Here is a 21616-nt window from a genome sequence, read left to right as displayed (position 1 = left end):
ATTTTGGCCTGCCCCCAGACCTAGTGAACCAGAAGCTCAGCACTCTGCTTTAACAAGTCACTGTTACATGCTTCGAAAAAGTGGTTTTGATGCACGCCCAATTTGGAGAACCATGAAGGGAAAGACCTTTCTGTATGGTGGGTCTGGACCCCCTGCCCCAAGGCCACCAAGAAGGAGGGGAACATGAGGCTGAAGGAGCTACTTGTTCTACAGAGTTCTTCAGACCCCCCCCCCCGCCACCCCCCCTCCACCAGACACCTGACCCTTTTCATGCCTTCCCTCAACTTCAATTTCTTCCTGGAAACTTTGGGCTTCCTGGTTCCCAAACTGGGATTTCCTTACTGACTTTAGATCTCCCTTCCCCACAGCCATTCCAACCCCTAAAACTTCCAACTTCTCAGAACTCTTAGAGTCTCCGGCCCCCCACCCCCCCTTGCCCCCCACCCCCGCCGTGGCCCTGCCTTCAGTCCTGACAACCCCTGCGTGCCCCGTCTCCTTCCAGGCCTGCAGTACCCTGCACCCCTCCCCAACCCAGTGGTCAGCTCAGGCCTCCTCGCCATCAGCTCCCACGAGCAGCAGCGGCTGAGCGTTTTTGCCCTTGTCGTGCCAGCACACGTCGAAGAAGGGGTACACGGGCCCGGGAAGGCGCTCGTGGAAGGCAAAGAGCAGCTCGAGGGCGTCGGCGTCGCTGGCATCATAAAAGGAGAGGACTCCGTCGCCGAAGCTTAGGTAGATCCCAATGCGCCACGGCCGCCTTTCCGGGGTGCGCAGTGCGCGCGGCTCCTTGGCTTCGACGTGCGCCTCCAGGATCTTGCCGTCTCGCAGCCCGATCAGCCAGAGGCCTTGCGAGGGCACGGCGTGCAGGCGGCCGCGGCGGCTGGCCTGGGCGGAGATCACGCCGAGGCCCCAGCGCGGCTTATCGCCCACCTCCACCTCCCAGTAATGCTCGCCGTCGGACAGCAGCTGGTGCGCCACCACCGCCACAGCCTTGTCGAACTGGCACGGGTCCTCTCCGGCCGGCGGCGCCTTCTGGTCCGAGCACTCCACGCGGCGGCCGGAGGGAGACAGCACCAGGCTCGGATGGGCCGTGCTCGAGTCAAAGGTCAGGTCCTTCATAACTGCGAAGGGGAGAGTGGTCAGGCCCCTGCGTGTCTGCCTCCCTCCCGCAAGCTTCTCCCAACCAACTTAGGGGCCAGCGGGTCTGCTCTAATCCCCCCAACATCTTTGGGAGGTGAGACCCTCTCTGCTTCCTGGCTTGGGCCAAAGACTGGACCTGTCCGAGCTTCAGTCCGCTTGGCTGGAAAAGGCCGCCGTAACTGCCTCCTTCCAAGGCAGGGAGGACCCCGGGGGATACAAGGCATGTAAGTCAGTAGCTGAGGTCCAGGTCCCAAAGCAGGAGACAGTCAAGAAGCCGGGTCCTAGGCCGGCCCCCACCTCACCCAGCTGTGTGACTTCAGTCAGTCTTGAGCCTGTCTCTGGGCCTTACTTAGTCTTGCCGTGGATAAAACAGAATCTCCTCCCACAAGGCGGTCAGGGCTATTCCAGCCATGGGTGAGTGTCCTGGAGTTCTGTAACCGACAGCACCCCACTGTGACCTAGCTCTCAGGGAGAGGAGGCAGAACCCTTAGGGGCCTCCCCAGCCACAGGCCACCAGAGTCAATGTCTGGCCTAGGCCCATCCCCAGGGTGTCTGTGCTGCACATCCTCAGCCTCCAACTGGCAGCCATGATCATCTCCGCCATCCAGAGGGGGCAGGAACTGACCCAGGATCACACAGGGCTTGCCAACGGTAAGCAGGGTCCTCCTCACATCAGTCCCCCACCCGTAAACCCCATGCCCCCAAAGGGCCTTCTCTGAGCACAGGTTACAAGGGTGCAAGGCAAACCCCAGAGGTAAAGGGGCAACAGGCACCTTCTTCGATGACCTCCCAGCTGGGACTGAGAGGCCTCTCTTGCGTAGCCAGGACCTCCCCTCAACCGCACAGTTACAAACACAAACCCGGAGACAGCCCCTCCCCAGTACCTGGCATCAGAGCCCGGAACATCTTCCTCCACACCTGGAATTTGAAGTCATCTGAGATGACAGGCAGCTGGATATCCAGACGGGCAGGCGGCGGTGATTCTGCCAGGATCTTCTGTAGCCTGGGGGTGGGGAGGTGGGGGCAGCTGTGTGTGGAGGGACTTCCTGGAGGAGGCATGGAGCAGGGGCAGGGCCTGAGGCGTTACCCCAAAGAGAGGAGGACAGGGGCTGTGGTGGAGTTCCAGGATCTCTCCTGCATCACACCTGGGCTTAAAACTCTGTGAGAGTTTCTGTTTAGAAGGATGCAGAAGTTCTGGAGGGAGATGGTGCTGGATGGTGGCACAACATGAATGTACTTAATGCCACTGAACTTAAAATGTACACGTCAAAAAAATGGTTAAAATGGCAAAGTTTACATCATATATATTTTACCACAAGTTTTTTGTTTGTTTACGTACTTAAGTGATCTCTACACCCAACATGGGGCTCAAACTCACCACCCCAAGATCAGGAGTCGCAGGCTCCACTGACTGAGCCAGCCAGGCACCCCCACAAAAAACAATTTTTTTTTTTTTAAGAAGAATCTTCTGTTGGTATAAGGGCCAAGCTCCTCCGGCTTTCAGTTTGCCCTCACCTACCACAGTGGCTTCACCTTCTCTCCCTCTTACCAGTCTTGGCCTGCCTCTTCCCCCAGCTCTTCACCTCCCCACTCCTGGCATTCCTCCAGCGCCCCCTCTGCGAAGCCTGCCCCGGCCACCCCCTTCCCGCCCCGGCAGCACTGAGCCCCTACGGACACCTGTGTCCCCGCCCACGTCCATCCCCAGCGCCAGTCTGGGAGGTCCCTGAGGAGAAAGACCAGGTCAGGGTCAGGGTCATTTCTGTACTCAACACAAATGCAGGAAGATGGCGGTGGACGGAATGGGGTGTACAGGCTTGCTGTGATTAGAGGGTGAGCCAGCCAGTGTCCCTGAAGACTAGGGCAAGTTGGGAAAAGGGGCAGAGCCAAGTTGATCTCACCTGCTGGTCACCAGGCAGTATTTCTGGAAAGAGAGATAAAGAGATGGAGGTGAGGCAGGCAGGGGAGACGCTGAGGACTTCTGAGGATGGATGGACCACCGGGAATGCTAAGTATGGGGTCAGGAAGAATCAGGAAAGCCAAAAGAAACCCAAAATTTAAAGCCAACCCTAGCCCTTTACCTCTGTGTGAGCTATAAAAACGTACTCCCTTTCCTCAAGAGACCAATTCCACTGGGTAGAAGATTGTCCAAATAAACATACAAACCTACAGTGTCTATATGAATGGTGCCGACTTAAATTCAGTGTCCATGTGCAGTGTCCAACCTAAACAACCATAACAGCAGTCCTGCCCCCCTCCCCCGATGTGTGACCTGGCTTCGTCCTCTCTGGACCTCCAAGTCCATGTCTGACAATGGGACGAGGTCTCTAGGCCCCAAACCCTGGCTGAGAAGCAGAGAGGGAAGGTCATCCAGTGCTCACCATTAGGAACTCAGTCTGGGGCTTGTCAGCCACGTCCTCCAGGACCTTCTCCATCTGCCGTAGCTGCTCCAGGTAAGAGTTCAGGCTTCCCAGCTCCCGCCGCAAGGCGACCCCTGCCTCAGCCCGCACTCGTTCCGCCTCCCTGTCCAAGGAGCCCTCCAGTGCCGCCAGGAACACCCGCATCTTGCCCAGCTGCTCCCCGACAGCCCCCCGAAACTGACGCACCGTCTCCTGGGGGAGCAAACAGGCAAAAGCAATGGGCTGGGAGCCCCAGGCCGATGCCCAGTCCCCTGGCCCTGCTGTGCTGAGCCCCTCACCTCCACCTCCATCAGCTGATGTTCCAGCACAGCCACACTCTTCTCCTTGCGCATGCACGCCTCCTGCAGCTGCAGCTTCTGCTGCGGCAGTTGTGTCTGAGAGGGGGTGAAGCATAAAGAAGTGAAGGGGCGGCCCCCGCCCTCCATGTGCTGCCCTAAACCTGCCCTTTCTGGCTCAGCCTCAATGCCGGCTCCTCCTCCAGTCAGGTGGGCATCTCACCATTCCCCGAACTCGTGTGCAGATCTCTAGGCCCTCGCGGGCACGGGTCCTGATGTCAAGAACGCCTTACCCTCCCACTGCCTACTTAGGGAAATCCTCCCTGGCCTCCTTTCCCTGACCCCACACCCTCGGCCGTTAGCACCCTTAGCACAGGTCTTTGTGAGGGTGACAAACAGAGGGATACAGCGCTGACACAGCAGGCCTCCTGGAGTGAGTGTAGGAAGTATGAAGAAGAAATGCAACCTCCTCCTTTCCCTGGGCTTTACCCCATCCTTAAAAGCAGAGCAATAACAAAACACCCCAATCTGCCTTCCTGCCCCCCCCCAAGGGCTGTGGGGGCAGGCAATTTAATAAAAATGTCTGCTGTGTTGGGGCACTTGGCTGGTTCAGTCGGTACAGCATGACTCTTGATCTCCTGGTGGGGAGCTCCAGCCCCACGCTGAGGGTAAAGCTTACTTTAAAATATATATATATATATATCTGCTGTGTCTACCAAACAGATTTGTGGGCAGAATCCTACCCTAGGCCTGCCAATTTGTGAGTCCTGAAAGGCAGGTGTAGGGAAACTCTTAAGAGCCCCTGCCAAAGTCACTTTTTGCCGGGAAAGTGTATGGCCCTGCAACCAGACGGTCCCAGTCCCTCCTCCATGGCTTCCAACCTCAGTTTCCTCTTTTGCAGAATGAGAGCAGTCTTCCTCACTTCACCCGGGGTTGTGACAGATCTGTGGCCTCCTCCCCACTCCGCTGAAGGGAAACTGAGAGACCCTCTAGGCTCTGTCTGCGGATGAGTCCCCGTCTTAGCGGAAGCCCCAGGATTAGCCAGCCCATGGCCCCCGTGGCCAGCCGCCAGGTCATGCTCCAGCCTGCTGCAAGACAGGGCAGACCTGGTGGCTCTTAGCATGGAGCCATCAGAGGCTCAGTGGCGACAGGGCTAAGCCATGAGGAAGATGCGTGACGCCACCCTGGTTGCACGGGGAAAACCTGACCGTGGCTGAGTTCAAGAAGTTCAAACTGAAGCTGGAAGCGGAGCCGCTGCACCGAGGCTTCCAGAGCATCCCGCGGGGCTGCTCCGGCAGCGAGACGCCCCACAAAGCTGGTTGCCCTCTGCGGTGAGCACTTCGGCTCTGAGCCCAAGGCAGTCAGGCTGCGGGACATTGGCATGCAGGAGGAAGCAGCTCGGTTTCAAGGGATCACATCAGTCCCCCACTCCCGGCAGATCCCATTCAACCACTCTTGAGTCCTGGCACATGGTCTCTGGACACAGCCCCTCTTCGTCGCCAAGGACCCAGGTATCCAGCCGCGCGCCCCAGCCTTCCTGTCTCCCTCCTCCGTCAGAACCTTCTTGGGTTCCTTCTTCAGAATTCCTGCCAGGCCCTCTCTGTGGCTTAGGGCGGGGCTGATGTGGATCCGGGCAGAATGTATTCCGCCCCATCTGTTCCCTCGAGGCTCCTGGGTCCCCCGGTGCTCTGTTGCATGTCGGGGACTCTCTTCCCTCTTGGCAGATCTCGCTCTTCGGCCCACATTGGGAGTTCTGGGGTTACCAGCAAAGGTAAGCCTGGGTTGGGAAGGCTCCCGGGAAGAAGCTCCTGCGCTGGTCTAGAAGACCACCAGTCGGCACTGGGCAGAACTGGGCGAGGCAGGAGGGGGAGGGACGGTGAGGCTGGGTCCCTCGGGGAGTCTGGGGGCCTCGAATACCCGCCTGAGGACGGTGGTCTAGTCTCTTTAGAAGTCTGGGGGCCAAGCAGAAGTGCAGTGCAACGCTGATGTTTGGGGGCAAAGATAACCCGCAGAAGCCCACCCCGCTCATCATTTGCAAGAAGACGATGGCAGCTTCCCTGCCGGGGCTAAGGACCGCTCCCTGCCTCCAGAACCCGCCTCGTCCCGCTCCCGCACCTGTCGTTTATTCTTCTACAGCCCAACAAATGCTTCATGGCAGAACTTCCTGGGCCTGTGTAGACACATACTCTCCTGTCGCTACATGCGTGTGATTTGCCACACGTCTGACACGGACGAGCCAGTGTGTGTGTGTGTGTGTGTGTGTGTGTGTGTGTGTGTGTGTCTATTTGCTAATGTCTGGGTATCTTTTCTGGGCACCCGTGGGAATGGCAAACCCTGGGGTGCGCACAACTGTGTGTGGGCTCTGTAAGCAAGCGTTCGAGACTTCCAGCTCCATGGAGAAAAACAGCCCGGATTTAGGTCTCGGTGCCAACCTGGGCCTGCGCACAGAGGTGGGTTTCCCAGGCCTGCCTTTGCCCTCCCCGCGGGATGTAGTGACCCTCGGGCCCGCACAAGTTCTGCAGCTCGGGGGAGAACGTGGGCCTCTGCGAAGCAGGCCCGCGGCCTCTGCCAACGCCGCCCCCGGCCGCCCGCCCCCAAGACCCGCCCCCAAGACCCGCCCGGCTAGTCTTAGCTGCCCCGCCTACGCCCGCGGAAGGGGCGGCGCTCGCGGGCCGCGGACACTTGCTCTCCTCCCTGCTCAGCCAAGTCCGCGGTGTGGCGGCGGCCCCTGCATCTCTGGGCGCGCTCCAGCCGCTAAGCCCGGGAAATCTAGGTTGGGGCCGCAACCGTTCCCCAGGGCCCGCCCCTGAGTGCCTCTTCCAGGCTCCCTTCTCCGCCCGGCTCCGCCTGCCGCTCGTCAGCCCCCATTCCCTAGCGGCCTCGCCCCCGCCCCGCGTCTCCCGCCACTCCAGGTGCCCCCGGCCCTGAAGCTCAGAATCCAGGTCAATGCGGCGACCTCCAGATCGGCCAGACCCCGCTCCAGCCAACAACCCCGTCCCACCCCGGTCCCCCCGCCGCCGAAGGCCACCCGATCCCCGCACCTTGAGGCGCGCATGGGCTTCGGCGGCGGGCAACAGGCGGTGGCCGCGGTGCGAACCGAGCGAGGCGCAGACGCCGCACACGAGCGCTCGGTCCTGCTCGCAGTAGATGCTGAGCGGGTCGAGGTGCTCCTCGCAGTGGCCCTGCGGCACCTGCGCCAGGCCCTCCACCAGGCGCGCCAGCTGCAGGTTGGTGCTGAGCGCCTGCGGCCGCGTGAGTGCCTGGCAGCTCGGGCAGGGCACCGTGCCGTCCGCCGCCGGCTCCCCAGCCACACGGCTCAGGCAGGCGCGGCAGAAGCTGTGGCCGCACTCGGCCGTCACGGGCGCGTCGAACAGCTGCAGGCAGAGCGGGCAGGACAGCTCCTGGTGCAGGAGGCCCGGCGCAGCCGACATGACGGACCTGAGTAGAGGAGGGCTCAGTCAGGGAGGCTCAGCGGAGCCGCGAACCAGGCCCGGCCCCAGACCCAGACAGGGAGGATTCCCCAGCCTATAAAGACCTCACGTCTCGTACAGAAAAGGCCTCTGGTTCTGGCCAACGGGGAAGGGGGGACTCGGTTTTGAGCCCAAAAGCAGTCTCAGTTGCATTTCTCAGCCCCAGCCCCCAAAATAGCCACGAACAGGGACCTTGTCTCAAGCCCAGGCCCTAAACAGGAGTCCAGGTTGCCGTCCTTCCCCGGTCTTAGGCCCAGGCCTCAGCCCCTGCCCCAAATTCCGCAGAGCCCCCACCGCCTACCCTCCTACCTCTCCGGGAGCCCCAGGCCTCCCCTCCCCCATATCTCCAGGCCCACAAGACCCACAGGACTCACAGGTCTGGACGGAGATCTTGGGCGAAAAGAGACTCCCAGGAGGCCCACTCAAGGTCAGGCCTAACCTTAGGTGGGTGTCAGAGTTGTGTCTGGAGACAGGCAAAGGGCAAGCAGCAAGCTCAGAGCAAGGACAGGGGACCCACAGGCACAGCTGGGAGAGAACACCGCTGGTGTGGACACGCAGTGAATCGCAGACAGACCCTCCCAGACTGAGTCCTGGCCCCAGGACTATTTTTAGTTGTCCTGCCCACCCCATTCCATCACTTCTGGAAACCGTTCTAAAAGTGAGGACGGAGTGGTCAGCGGACAAGCATCACATGTCAAGGCCACCTGTCCCGGTCCATCCACTGGCCCCTCCCTGGCTCAGCCTGGAGCCAGAAATTACAAAAGCAGGGAGATGGGGCCTCTCATACCACAGAAAAGACAGAAACACGTTTGGGAGGAGTCTCTCCTTTCCCCCCCACCCCCCCATTCCACACTCTCCAGCCTCCCCCGTCCCTGCCTGTGGCCCCTCTCCAGTTTGTCACCCACTTAATTCCCCAAGTTTATAGCTCTCCGAGATCACAGTGACCGTATGAGCTCCATCTGCAGGAGGACAGGACCTCAGACTACCCTGAAAGATCTTCTTCCTCCAGAGGTGAGGGGAAGGTCTTTTCCCTGCCGGTCTCTCCAGTGCCCAGCACAGGCCCTGGGGCAGAGTGGGCCTCCCTAAGTGCTTGGGAAATGATTGATAGAGGGACAGTTGGATAAATGAAGGAACTGAATCCACAGCCTGCAGCCCAGAAGTTGATTCTGTCCCGAGAGCTTTGGGCTTTTACATGCTTAGCCTTCAAAACTCAGTTTAAATTGCATTCAGAATGAAAACCAAAGTCCTCACTGTGGCCTACAAGGACCTGCTGAAGCTGATCTCATTCTCCTCTCTACCTTCCCCACCTGCTCACTCCAGCCTTGGCCTTTGGGCTTGCTGGCCCCTCGGCCTGGAACACTCTCTCGGACATGGTTTCCATCCTACTCTCAGTGAGGCTTTGCCTAACTCCCCGATTTTAAATCTCATATCTCCCTCCCGCCGCTCTGTTTTTCCCTGTAACATTTATTACCATCTGACAAGCAAAATTTTACTTACTGGTTTTTTCGACCGATTCCTCCTACCAGAATATAAATTTTGTACCCTGCTTGTCTCCAATTTAGAATAAAGCGTGTGCGCACTGCAGGTGCTCAATAAATACTCAGTGAATGAATAAACACACAGATTCACCGGACCTTTCTCTTTTGGCCTCTCAGCCACACTTTCTCTCAGCCTTTCCCTGGATTTGTCCGGTCTTAATCTGAGTTTCTGCTTATGTTTCAGTTTTATCTCCCCCTTTGGACTCTCTTTTAGCCTCTCTCTTGAGTTTTTAATGTTCATTTTTATTAATTTTATCCCAGATGTGCACATGAGGTGTTCTGGATCAGAGACAGACTTACTAAATCTCTCCCAGGAAATAGTAAATGTCTGGCTCCCTGTGCCCTAGGATGATGGGATGAGAGCCAAGTTAACTGGCCCATGACAGTAGCCAGACACCCTAGATAGGAGCAACAAGGAAGAATTCCTTTCCCTGATTATTAAGGAGGAGAAAGCAACTGCCCCTCTCCCCCGCTTAAAGATCTTCTTACTCCAACTCTTCGGCAAGTAAATAAATCTCCCCAGGAGCCAGATAGCTCCCTACACATTTCAGCTCAAGTCTTTGGTTTTATTATTTTTTTTTAATTTCACAAATATATTTTATTTAACCAAGTGGAGCCAAAATATTATCATTTGACATGTAACCAATAGGAAAATTATTAATGTGGGGCATCTGACTGGCTCAGTCGGTAGACCATGCAACTCCTGATCTCGGGGTCATGAATTCAAGCCCCATGCTGGGCGTAGAGCTTACTTAAATTATTAACGAAATATTTTACATTCCTCTTTTCATACTAAGTCTTTGAAATCAGATGTGTATATTACACTGAGGGCACATCTCATTTCAGACACCTCATTTCAAGTGCTCAAGAGCCACCTGTTTATAGTAGCTATCAAATGGGACAGCACAGCTCTATAATCTCCATGATCTTAGATTAATATTAAAGATTGTCTTATTAAGCCTTGTTGATTAAATATAGATTTGCTCTCATGTGCTTGATCAAAATCCTAGGAAAATGCAGAATTTGGGGTGGTGGAAGAACTCAGTTATTTTAAGCAGAGTATTCTTGTATTTATATAAAAAAGTTATATTTATGAACTGAAACTCCCATTCTTTTTTTTTTTTTTCCTGGTACCTTCTCCAACCCTCCCTCCCAACCCATGCTTGCTTTTCGTTTTGTCTTGGTTTGGTTTGGTTTGGTTTTTTGTTGTTGTTGTTGTTGTTAACATATAATGTATTATTTGTTTCAGGGGTACAGGTCTGTGATTCATCAGTCTTACACAATTCACAGCGCTCACAACTCATACCCTCCCCGTGTCCATCACCCAGCCACCCCATCCCTCCCACCCCCTCCCATTCCTTTTAATAGTTTGTTAAATCCCAAAGCAATATCCAGATAAACAATGAGTTGCATCTCAAAAAAATAAGTAAACCCTAAATATTACAAGCCTTTGGACTTGTCTCCAAGTTCTGCGGCTCATTTCTTCTAAAACACTTGAAGCTCTTCCATGTTGCATCCTGGCCCACTTAGGAAGCTGCCCCAGGCTTCCTGGCACCTTTGGGCTTAACCTAGGAACCTTGTACAGGCTATCATCATTTAGGCCTCTCAGGAAGAGATAAGTTTTATTATTCTTTTGGATCAGAGCAATTGACTACACAAATGACTACAGCATTGAAGTCTCAGGAAGGGGCGCCTGGGTGGCTCAGTCGTTAAGCGTCTGCCTTCGGCTCAGGTCATGATCCCAGGGTCCTGGGATCAAGCCCCACATCGGGCTCCCTGCTCGGCGGGAGGCCTGCGTCTCTCTCTCCCCCACTCCCCCTACTTGTGTTCCCTCTCTCACTGTGTCTCTCTCTGTCAAATAAATAAATAAAATCTTTAAAAAAAAAAAAAAGGAAAGAAAAGTCTCAGGAAGCTACTAAGGCTTTTTACCAGAACCCTGAGAAACCCAGGGAAGTTGGATTTCCCCAAACAGGAGGGTGTGAGGATGAGAGCATATCTGGAGCTGGTCTCTGAAACCACAAACCACTTTACTTCCACTCAAAAAGTCATCATCCTGAATGTCAATCTCACCTGGAGTTTCCATTACTGCCAGGCTGAGGCTGAAGATTTTGGTCAATAAGAGTGGGTGCTCAGGACAAGGAGGTGACAGTCAATTCAATCTCTCTCTGTGGGTGGGCCAGATCTGACCTCTGACCCATGGGAGGGACATTGATTGTCTACAGCAGGTTGGAGGGAACATATCTGGAGGAGAAAGTAAGGACCTGTGATGCTAACCCTACGATACGATGGAGCTCTGTGAAGTCCCTGCAGCCAGAGCTCAGAAGGAGCAGATTCTGGCTTGTCCTAAGGGAGAGCTTCCCAGTGGCTGAAGTCATAAATGCCATGGAAGGTGAGAGCTCCTTGTATGGGATAAATGCAGAAAGAAGGCAGAAATCCTCCAGTCAGGGCCAGAGCAAAAGCAGGACCTGAATGCTGATGTCACAAACTCGTGTTGGGTACCACCAGGAAGGACCTGAATGCTGATGTCACAAACTTGTGTTGGGTACCACCAGGAAGATCACCTACCTCTCTGGACTCCAGCATCTTCCGCTACAACATGAAGATAAGTAGGATAACAATACCATCCCTGTCGGGTTGTTATGAGGATGAAACTAGACATTATACTAAATAAACACCAGGGACAGTGTGTTGGCACCCAGGGGCTTAGGAGGCAGTGACTGCCACCACCAGGCTCAAATCTTGACTCTGCTCTTTCCTCCTGTGACTTTGGGCAAGTCACTTAACCTGATTTTCTTATTTGTAAAATGGGAATCATGTAAGGATTTTTATTAAGACTCTTAGATTGGGGGGCGCCTGGGTGGCTCAGTTGGTTAAGGGTTTGCCTTCAGCTCAGGTCATGATCCCAGGGTCCCGCATTGAGGTCCTTGCTCAGCGGGGAGCCTGATTCTCCTTCTCCCTCTGCCTGCCACTCCCCCTGCTTGTGCTCTCTCTCTCTGTCAAATAAATCAATAAAATATTAAAAAGAAAAAAAAAAAGACTCTTGGATTGGGGCACCTTGGTGGCTCAGTTGGTTGAGCGTTCAACTCTTGGTTTCAGCTCAGGTCATGATCTCGGGGTCATGAAACCAAGCCCCGCATCGGGCTGTGCTCTCAGGGAGGAGTCTGCTGAAGATTCTCCATCTCCTTCTGCCCCTTCACAAACCCCCACCCCCGCTCACTCACTCACGCACTCTCTCAAATAAATAAATAAATCTTAAAAAAAAAAAAAACAGATTCTTGGATTGTTATGAGGATTCAACAAGCTAATTCATACAAAATTCTTAGAACAATGCCAAGCCCATAGGAAATGTTCAATAAATGTTGGCTATTGATATTATTACAATTATTATTACTAAGTATTCCAAGGAATCATCCCTATAACCCTGTAAAGTCAATAACATCATCCCTACTTCAGAGACTGGGAAGCTAAGGCTCAGAAACTTTAACAATGACAAAATCACCTACAATATGCCAGGCCTGTTCCAAGCATTTCACCATTCTTAATCCATTTATAACCTCATAACCTCATTTATAACCTTGTAACAACCCACCATTGTTCCTGTTTTACAAGGGGGCCATGAGGAATGAGATTAAGTGGCTTGCCCAATGTTCTGACAATCTATGGTCTTGGCTGCAGAAGCAGCAATCTGGTTCCAGTGATCAAGGGTTACTTTGGTTGGGTGGGGAGAATCACACCCAGGAGGCATCTTACCACCACCAAGATCCCTGGTTCTAGTCCAGGGGCAAAGGTGGGCCTGAGGTAAGACCTGAAGTTTCTTTCCTTGCCAGGGATCAAAGTTCGCAGCTCTGAGCACTCCCCCCAGAAAAGGAGGTGTTGAGGGAGAAGGGATTATCATGGCTTCCCGGAGAGCTGCCCAAACCTCCTATTCCCCACCTCCCGAGATGGAAATCACCCTGGCAGTGTCCAAGAACAAGTAGACTCTGCCTCTACATCCCTGGGGACTTTGGCCAAGTCATTGCCCTTTTTGGGGTCCTGATTCCCTACAGGCTGATGCGGTGAGCACATTCATGTTACAGAATGCAGACCGCAGGGAGGGGCTGTGACCTCCCTACATCACACAGCTAAGAGGATCTGGGAATCGAATCTGAGTGGGTCTGACACCACTCATCTCCTGCTTTTCCCACTATTCCACAATCTTCTGAATGCAAGTTCTAGAGCTCTCTGCAAAGAGGAGGAGGTTAGTGTTAACATTACTACTCTCTTAACATCTACCTTCCTAAGATGTTTGTGGACAGTCTGGAGGAGGCATAAATTTCCATATACATAACCGCTTCAAGCCATTTGTCAATTTTTAAGGAAAGTAGGACATTTAGGATGGTGGTTGGAATTTGGGCCTGGGGGTCAGATGGTTCAATCTGTGTTTCTTCATTTACTACCATTGTTGGCTTCCAGAGTAATTTCTGAAAATCTCAGTTTTCTCCTCTGTAAGGTGAGATAAATACACACACTCACAGGGATGTCGGGAGGTTTAAATGAGATTATGCATGTTAACTGCTTAGCACAGAGCCTAGAACACAGTAAATTCTAAAGAATGGAAGCTATTATTACTACTATTACTGTCTCCCACCAGCACTGATCATGTGGGTGGGCGTCTAGTAGATCCTTAATACATCTATTTAGAATAAAATAGGGGCACCTGGGTGGCTCAGTCCATTAAGCCTCTGACTCTTGATTTTGGCTCAGGCCATGATCTCAGGATGGTGAAATCGAGCCCCGTGTAGGCTCCACGATGGGCATGGAGCCTGCTTAAGATTCTTTCTCTCCAGGGGCGCCTAGCTGGCTCAGTCATTAAGCATCTGCCTTCAGCTCAGGTCATGATCCCAGGGTCCTGGGATCGAGCCCCGCATCGAGCCCCGCATCGGGCTCCCTGCTCGGCGGGAAGCCTGCTTCTCCCTCTCCCACTCCCCCTGCTTGTGTTCCCTCTCTCGCTCTGTCTCTCTCTGTCAAATAAATAAAATCTTTAAAACAAAACAAACAAAAAAACTCTCTCTCTCCCTCTTTCTGTCCCTCTCCCCACCTCACTCACATGCTCTCTCTCTCTAAAAAATTAATTTTTAAAAAATAGAATAAAATAGATTCTCCAAAACCTATGTTCCCTTCTGAGTTCAGAGTCTACAATATGCTCATAGAGCACATCCACCCTCCAAAAAGTGTCACTTCTTCTAACTGAGGTGAATCCTAAAACCACCGGCTGGTGAGGCTTCCAGTTCCATGAAAAGAATAGCTATTCTCCCGTCCCTTGTCCCTTGCCTCCCTATGACATCACACCACAGGGCCAGCACGTGCTCTGAGATGTCGGATGAAAATCACAGCCTGGATCTTCCGTGTCCCAGTCTGAATATGTGTGAGCAGAAATGTGACTGGGGTTGGATGCCAGGGACAAGCTGGGCCCAAAAGGGTCTTGGGTGGTGACATGCAGGAACAAGGGAAGGGCACATGACCCTTGTGCCATGTCACACATCTTCAGCCCCATTGCCCCCAGGAAGCCAGCTGTAAGGAGAAGCCCACCTTCTCCTCCTAGTGATGACACACATTCCCCCAGGCACAATTTCCCACAGTCCCACGAGTTCCATTGAAATACATTACATTGAGTTTACTTAAAGCCAAGGCCATCCCATCCAAACAAGGGTTCAAGAGATACAGAAATATGGCCATGTGGTTAGGGGGTCCCTGCTCTATGTGGGGGTTGAGTCAGGCAATCATTTTTAAAATTCCATGACTCAAAAACCCAAAGTACTGGGGCACCTGGGTGGCTCAGTTGGTTAAGCATCTAACTCTTGGTTTCGGCTCAGCTCATGATCTCAGGATCATGGATGGAGCACCACATGGGCTTGAGTCTGCTTGAGATTCTTACCCCTGTCTCTCCCTCTGCTCCTCCCCTCACCCCTGCTCATGCACACTCACTCTCTCCCTCTAAAATAAATAAATAAAATCTTTTTTTTTTTTTAAGATTTTATGTATTTAGGGCACCTGGGTGGCTCAGATTGTTAAGCGTCTGCCTTCGGCTCAGGTCATGATCCCAGGGTCCTGGGATCGAGTCCCGCATCAGGCTCCCTGCTCCTTGGGAGCCTGCTTCTCCCTCTTGCTTCTCTCTCTCTCTCTCCCCCTCTGTCTCTCATGAATAAATAAATAAAATCTTAAAAAAAAGATTTTATGTATTTATTTGACAGAGAGACACAGCAAGAGAGGGAACACAAGCAGGGGGAATGGGAGAGGGAGAAGCAGACTTCCCGCAGAGCAAGGAGTCCGATGTGGGGCTCAATCCCAGGACCCTGGGATCATGACCCGAGCCGAAGGCAGACTCCCAACGACTGGCCCCCCAGCCTCCCCTAAAATCTTTTTTTTTTTAAAGCATGTAAGATTCTACCAATGTGAAAAGAGCAGGTTTTTATTATTCTAGATTCTAGGATTCTTTTGTCATTCCATAAAGGCTTATAATGGCTGGAGTTATGCCAAGCCCTGTGGTGGGTGCTGTGGATCACAGAGGGTCCTCAAGGAGCTCTCAGTCTGGTGGGAAAACAGAGTGAACAGACACACTGTATGATAAAAGCATCGTAAAGGCATCCTGCAGGCGTGTAAAGGAATAATTCATTTTGCACAGAGGACAGAAAAGTCAACAGGGAAGAGTAGACAGAAGACAAATTCAGAATCCAGACAGACAAGCCATATGATCCCCTCAGCTATATGACCTTCGACAAGTCCCTCAACCTCTCTGAGCCTCAGTCTTCTCATTGGTAAAATAAGGCTACTAGACCCTGTCCCACAGGGATTGTTGTCAGGCTTCGAAATAATGCATGTAAAAGATCACAGCCTAAAGAGGGCGCTCAAATTTTTATTATTTCTTCGAAAAAGTGACTCCTGATGGATGTTGGGACAAGCAGTAACTCATCAAGGCAACCAGAAGGGACTTTAAAGAGGCCAAGCAAAGAACAGGTGCCACTTGTGGAGAGAAGTCCAGAGGCCAACAGGGTCGAAGGTGTAGCTGAGGAGGTTGGCAAGAATCTTGAAGACCAAGCCAAGGAGCTTGGACTTGATTCTGAGGGCACTGGAGAGTCACAGGTTTCTGAGCAGGAAGGGGTAAGATCAATGTGTGGGCTAGGAAGATGTAGCCTTTTGGCCACAGTGTACAAAATGAATCAGAGATTGTAAAAGGATAAAGACCAGTGAAAAGGCACAATAATAAACAGCCATAAGCCAAGGAACACTAGTTATTGGACCACAAGTGTCACCCATGGTGAGGCCGTTGACACATAATATACCTAGACCACATGAGGCAACATGCACAAGGATGGGGAGTGAGCCCCGCCACTACCCTTGCTGGAAGCTCTTGAATACAACATGCTGCAGGCGACACGGCCTCATTTATTCCTTCATTTAGCAAATCTTCACTGAGCACCTCCTAGGGATCAAGCACTGTCTTGATGCTGGGGATTCAACAATGAACAAGACACACAAGGTCCCTGCCTTCACCGAGCTCACAGCTGGGTGATGGATGTTCAATAAATGAATAAATAAATGTGTATGTCAGGATCACATCAGTAAAAGGAATGGTGATTGTTACAACCCAGCTGAAATGGAAAAATGAAGGATTCCCAATAACCACCCAGGAAGGAGAGCCCAGATTCAAACTAGACACTGGACAGCTTCAAGCCCAGTCTTCCAGCTCCTGGCAGCTGCCTCTGGTATCCTCCGTTGAACCACAAGGTGCCTTCATTGTTTTTTTTTTAATTTAGATTCTAGTTAGTTGCATATAGTTCAATATTGGTTTCAGGAGTAGAGTTCAGTGGTTCATCATTTACATATAATGCCCAGTGCTCATCATAACACATGCCCTCCTTAATACCCATCTCCCTCCATCAACCCTGTTTGTTCTCTATAGTTAAGAGTTGCTCATGATTCATTTCCCACAAGGCCCCTTCATTCATTACTGGTTCCACAAAGATTTCTTGAACCACCACCATAGGCCAAGCGCTGTTCTGGATGCTGTGGATGCAACAACGATCTGGACAGGCATGACTTACAGACCGGCAGGGAAGACTGATGCTAAACAAATCCATATAGTCACAATTCAGTCACAATTGCTATGAGAGCAGGTGTTATGAACTAGTCTGGGAGGGATTCTAAACCTGGTTGGCCAGAGGAAGTGACATTTAACTGGAAACCTAAAGTTTCAAGAATTTACCAGGCAAAAAGTGAGGGAAGAAATTTCCAGATCAAGGGAACACGTTGAAAGGCTTAGAGAGGGGCACCTGCGTGGCTCAGTCGGTTAAGCATCTACCTTCGGCTGGGGTCATGACCCCAGGGTCTTGGGATCGAATCCCATATCAGGCTTCCTGCTCAGCAGGGAGTCTGCTTCTCCTTTTGCCTGTCCCCCACTCATGCTCTCTCTCTCTCTGAAATAAAATCTTTAAAAAGCAAAACTAAAAAAAAAAAAAAAAAGGCTTGGAGAAGCAAGGGAGTGTGGCACATTTGAGGAACTGAGAGGCCATGTGGTTGAAACTCAGAGACAGATGGAGAACAGGGTGTGGCACAAGACAAGGCTGGTGAGGTCCACGGGGGCCAGACCAGCAGGCCCTTCCCAGACATGTTAAAGGCAAGTTAAGGATTCTGGGCACAGCTTGGGCTCCAATGACTACTCATGCCACCTTTCACTTGCTCTTCTAGGTCAAGCCCACTGGGCCCAGGGTGACTCTGCACCCATGACTTTCCCTCCATCAAGAAGTTTCTCAACCATTCATTACAAGTGTCTCATCAACAATTCCCCAGAAATTCAGCTCCTGGGACCAAATCCTGGCTGTCACAGAAGTGTCTGGCAAGGTTTCAGAGGCCATCAGGTAGCCCATGTTACGCTGGAATATTTACTAAGTGCATGAGTATTATGATCCCATTTTACAGATAAGTTAACTGAGGCACAGAGAAAGTACACTTTTTTTTTAAGGTTTTGAGAGAGAGCATGAGCAGGAGTGAGGGGTGGAGGGAGAGGGATAAGCAGATTCCTTGCTGAGCAGGGAGACTGATGCAGGGCTCGATCCCAGGACCCTGGGAACATGACCTGAGCTGAAGGCAGACCCTTAACCAACTTAGCCACCCAGGTGCCCCTCTACCCTTTTTTTACATCTTTTCTTCTCTGTGTGTGAAATTTGGTAAGCTACATGGTTCTGGTTGTTAGGATTCTAAGATTCTATGACATTGTGAGAGTGGATGCTAAGATTCAGGGATATGTGGACATTTTAGTGTTCTAGAATTTCAAGATTCTAAACCTTTACACTTTCAATAAACCAGGTTCTGGTCTGTGCTAGTTACTGCAAGCCTGGAGATGGAGGCACTACCCCATGAGCCCCTCTGCCATCTCCCAGGTCCCACCTCACACATCAGCTGGAGGACGCAATCCCGGCGCCCCCTGATGGCCAGGCTAGTGAGTCTGGAGACCTTGGTGGGTGGGAACCAATGGAATGGTTGGGGCGCCCTATGCCACCAGGCAATGGGCCGGGGCGAAGGCGGGAATCGGGCGAAGGCGGGGAGTTCCAGGTCCCGCCCTGGAGCAGACTTCCTGGTCTGCAGACATCCCGGGTGAGCAACAGCGGCAGAGGACCCCAGAGCCATGGGGCGCACTCGCGACGCCATCCTGGACGCGCTGGAGAACCTGACTGCAGACGAGTTCAAGAAGTTCAAGCTGAAGCTACTTTCAGTGCCGCTGCGTGAAGGCTATGGGCGCATCCCTCGGGGGACACTGATGTCCATGGACGCCATGGACCTCACAGACAAGCTCGTCTCTTTCTATCTGGAAGAGTACAGCACAGAGCTCACCGCGGTCGTGCTGCGTGAGATTGGCATGCAAGAGACAGCGGAGCAGCTGCAGGAGATGACGCGCAAAGGTGAGCACACCCCCTCCACGCTCTGCAAGGGCCTCCTCTAACCCCTCACCACACCAGCCCCCACCCCAACGTTTGCCCCTTGGGCTCTTTTGCTTTCAGTTCCTCCTACCCTCTAAAAATTACAAAAGGTCCTCCCGCTGGGAAGGGTTTCCTGTGCTTCGCCCTGAACTTGGCTTCCGGACCAAGGGGCCCCTGACCCCAGAGAGACTGGAGCTATGATAATGGAAGGGAAGGGGACCACCTGACTGATTTCCTTATAGGTCCCACTCCAGGGCCTGGTGGGATCCAGGATCACCAGACTGCAATCAAGCCAGGTGAGGACTTCACTCCCCACCTCTCCTGCCACACCCCAGCACACCCCAGCACAGCCTGGAGCTGTGTCCCACACCCAGCAGCTCCGGGAAAGCAAGATTGGGCCTACCCTTCCTACCCACCCACACACCACTTGGGCCACACCTATTTGAGGGGCACCTGCTGAGATCCAGGCTTCTTAAAAGATGGCGGCCAAGCCAAGCGAGGCCTTCACTGCCAACCTCTCAGCCACACCCCACAACACCCCTGCACAGCCTGGAGCTGTCCCCCGGAGCCAGGAACAAAGGGAGCAAGCTTGGGCCTACCCTTCCCACCCACAGATGTACCCCTTGGGCCACACCTGGTTGGGGGGTACAGGGCTGGTGGGAGGGAGAGAGAAACAAAGTTACACTCATTCCACCTTATCTGTAGTGTGGGTGGGCTGCCCACCTTGAGCCCCACCCCTTAGGGTTACAGAGCAATTTCTGAAGAAAGCAGAGCTCAGCTGGAACAGACCCCAGTATCCACCCTGGGAACTGGCTCAGCTGCTCGCCTCCATTCTGCCCGCAGGATTGCACTTTGTGGACCAGCACCGGGCAGCCCTCATCACGCGTGTCACAGACGTGGATGGGGTGCTGGACGCCCTGTACGGGAAGGTCCTGTCAGAGGAGCAGTACGGGGCAGTGCGGGCAGAGTCCACCAACCCAATGAAGATGAGGAAGCTCCTCAGCTTTGCTCCAGCCTGGGACAAGACCTGCAAAGATCTGCTCCTTCAGGCCCTGAAGAACACCCACCCCTACCTGGTGGTCGACCTGGAGAAAAGTTGAGGTGTCTTCCCCAACAGCAGCCCCAAATAGAGTCCCTGGCAGTTCCAGCCAACTAACCCCAAATCTGAATCTCTTTTTATACACAATATATGAAAAGCCAACTTGTACTTGTGTGTTTTTCCTACTTCCAGCCTGGAAGCACATGCAGAGCTAAGCTACAGATGTAAATGCCACAGAGGCCAAGTAAAGCTCTACTTTACTGCCTGGTCCTAGGGCAGCAGGCTCCCCGCTTTATCCTTTCTGCCTCAGAGTCACCGTGGAATATCCCCTCATTTACCATTCGGTAACTCCTCCAGTGCTACCCATGGTTAGCCCTGTGGCCAAGGTCGAAAACAGACGTATGTACAAAAGTTCTGGAACTGTAATGGGTCAGCTGTCAGAGGCATTTGACAACAGACGAGTCTACACAGCTTCTCTTTCACTTTTCCTTAAGGAAAAAAAATGTAAAGTTAGAGCACACTTCAAGGGGAGAGACAGAGTATCCTCTACACACAGAAGAGCACAAGAAATCAAGCAGAATTCTAGGGTTCCTTCTGGCACTAGCCCAGACTCCAGCAGGCTTCACTGCTCCCTCTGCTCCCTGCCGCCCCCTAGAGAAAGGGGTTACAGGTTATACTTTGCCCAGAAAACAGGCCAAGGACAAAACCAAAACTTTGGGAATGAGTTCTAAGAGCCCTTTCTTCTCTTGAATTTTTGCCTCCAGAGGTATTATTAATATAAGTATTCTTCACCAGGAAACAGCACTTATGGAGTGCTGTTTGCAAAGGCTGTTGGGGAACCAGGATGCTAGGATTACATCCTGCATACCCTTTGCACCCAAATTCTTTCTGGCTTTGAAGCAAGATAGGGGTAGGTAGACAAAGCAACAAGCAGGCACACCAGCCCAGTGTCCTATTCGTAAGGGATAGATCATCAGATGCAGGTGATCCAGGTATGCAGGTACATGAGTGGTTCTGTGCCACTCAGTGATACACCAGTTCACAATGAACAAAGCTGTGCAGACTTCACTTGGAATCACTCACCTAGAGGACACAACTAGAAATGTAGTGTTTATGCTTCCACACACTTCCTTAGGGGTGTACACACAATATTCCGACAGTCTGTATAAAACGTCCCTATCCTGATCTACTGAATCACCAGAGAAAACAGGCAGTTTGCTACAAGAGGAAGCACCAAGGTAAGATATGTCAAAGCCACCCACTCATCACATGGGACTAAATGCTCCTAACGCTAGGTGGGACTCCGGGAGGAATGCAAAACTTTCCAAATGCAGCAATCAGCCCTACCAGCTTCCTGTAGTTTTTTTTTTTTTTAAGATTTTATTTGAGAGCGAGCAAACACGTGCAGGAGGGGCAGAGGGAGAGGGAGAAGCAGACTCCCCACTGAGCAGGGAGCCTGATGTGGGACTTGATCCCAGGACCCCGGGATCATAACCCCAGCCGAATGCAGATGCTTAACCCACTGAGCCACCCATGCACCACAGGCTCGGCGTTCTTTAACCAGCCATCCCATAAAATAAATGCTCATGATCCCCATTCCATACTCAATCCTGAGATGTTAGTATGTTCTTATATGTCACTTACATGCTCCGCAAGGACCCTGCCATATCCAAAACTGAAGCAGTCTTCATCATCCCCGTATTTTGACATAAAATGGTATCACCTTAACTAGTAGAAACAGTAAACCCTAACATGTTCCAACAAAGCACAAATTTAGTCAGTCTTGT

The 21616-nt window shown here is 52.5% G+C and overlaps 2 protein-coding genes across 2 annotated transcripts; one reads left to right on the top strand and one right to left on the bottom strand.

Moving 5' to 3' along the window:
• Positions 1–498: 498 nt before the first annotated feature.
• On the bottom strand, positions 499–7309 carry TRIM72 (tripartite motif containing 72). Its single transcript, XM_028110154.2, has 6 exons — positions 6871–7309; positions 3833–3928; positions 3516–3746; positions 3036–3058; positions 2022–2140; positions 499–1118 (listed from the first exon to the last, which is right to left on the bottom strand). Exons 1-6 carry the CDS (start codon positions 7258–7260, stop codon positions 544–546), a joined length of 1434 nt encoding a protein of 477 aa, XP_027965955.1. The 5' UTR covers positions 7261–7309; the 3' UTR covers positions 499–543.
• An 11121-nt stretch (positions 7310–18430) lies between these two features.
• On the top strand, positions 18431–19997 carry LOC114214566 (apoptosis-associated speck-like protein containing a CARD). Its single transcript, XM_028110317.2, has 3 exons — positions 18431–18772; positions 19033–19086; positions 19634–19997. The coding sequence occupies exons 1-3, from the start codon at positions 18499–18501 to the stop codon at positions 19888–19890; spliced, it is 585 nt and encodes a 194-aa protein (XP_027966118.2). The 5' UTR covers positions 18431–18498; the 3' UTR covers positions 19891–19997.
• The last annotated feature ends 1619 nt before the right edge of the window (positions 19998–21616 follow it).

This window comes from Eumetopias jubatus, unplaced genomic scaffold, assembly GCF_037043125.1.
Source record: "Eumetopias jubatus isolate StellerSeaLion01/CBP00866 unplaced genomic scaffold, mEumJub1_p1.0 scaffold_12, whole genome shotgun sequence".
Lineage (NCBI taxonomy): Eukaryota > Metazoa > Chordata > Mammalia > Carnivora > Otariidae > Eumetopias > Eumetopias jubatus.
This window is presented reverse-complemented; position numbering and strand designations above follow the sequence as displayed.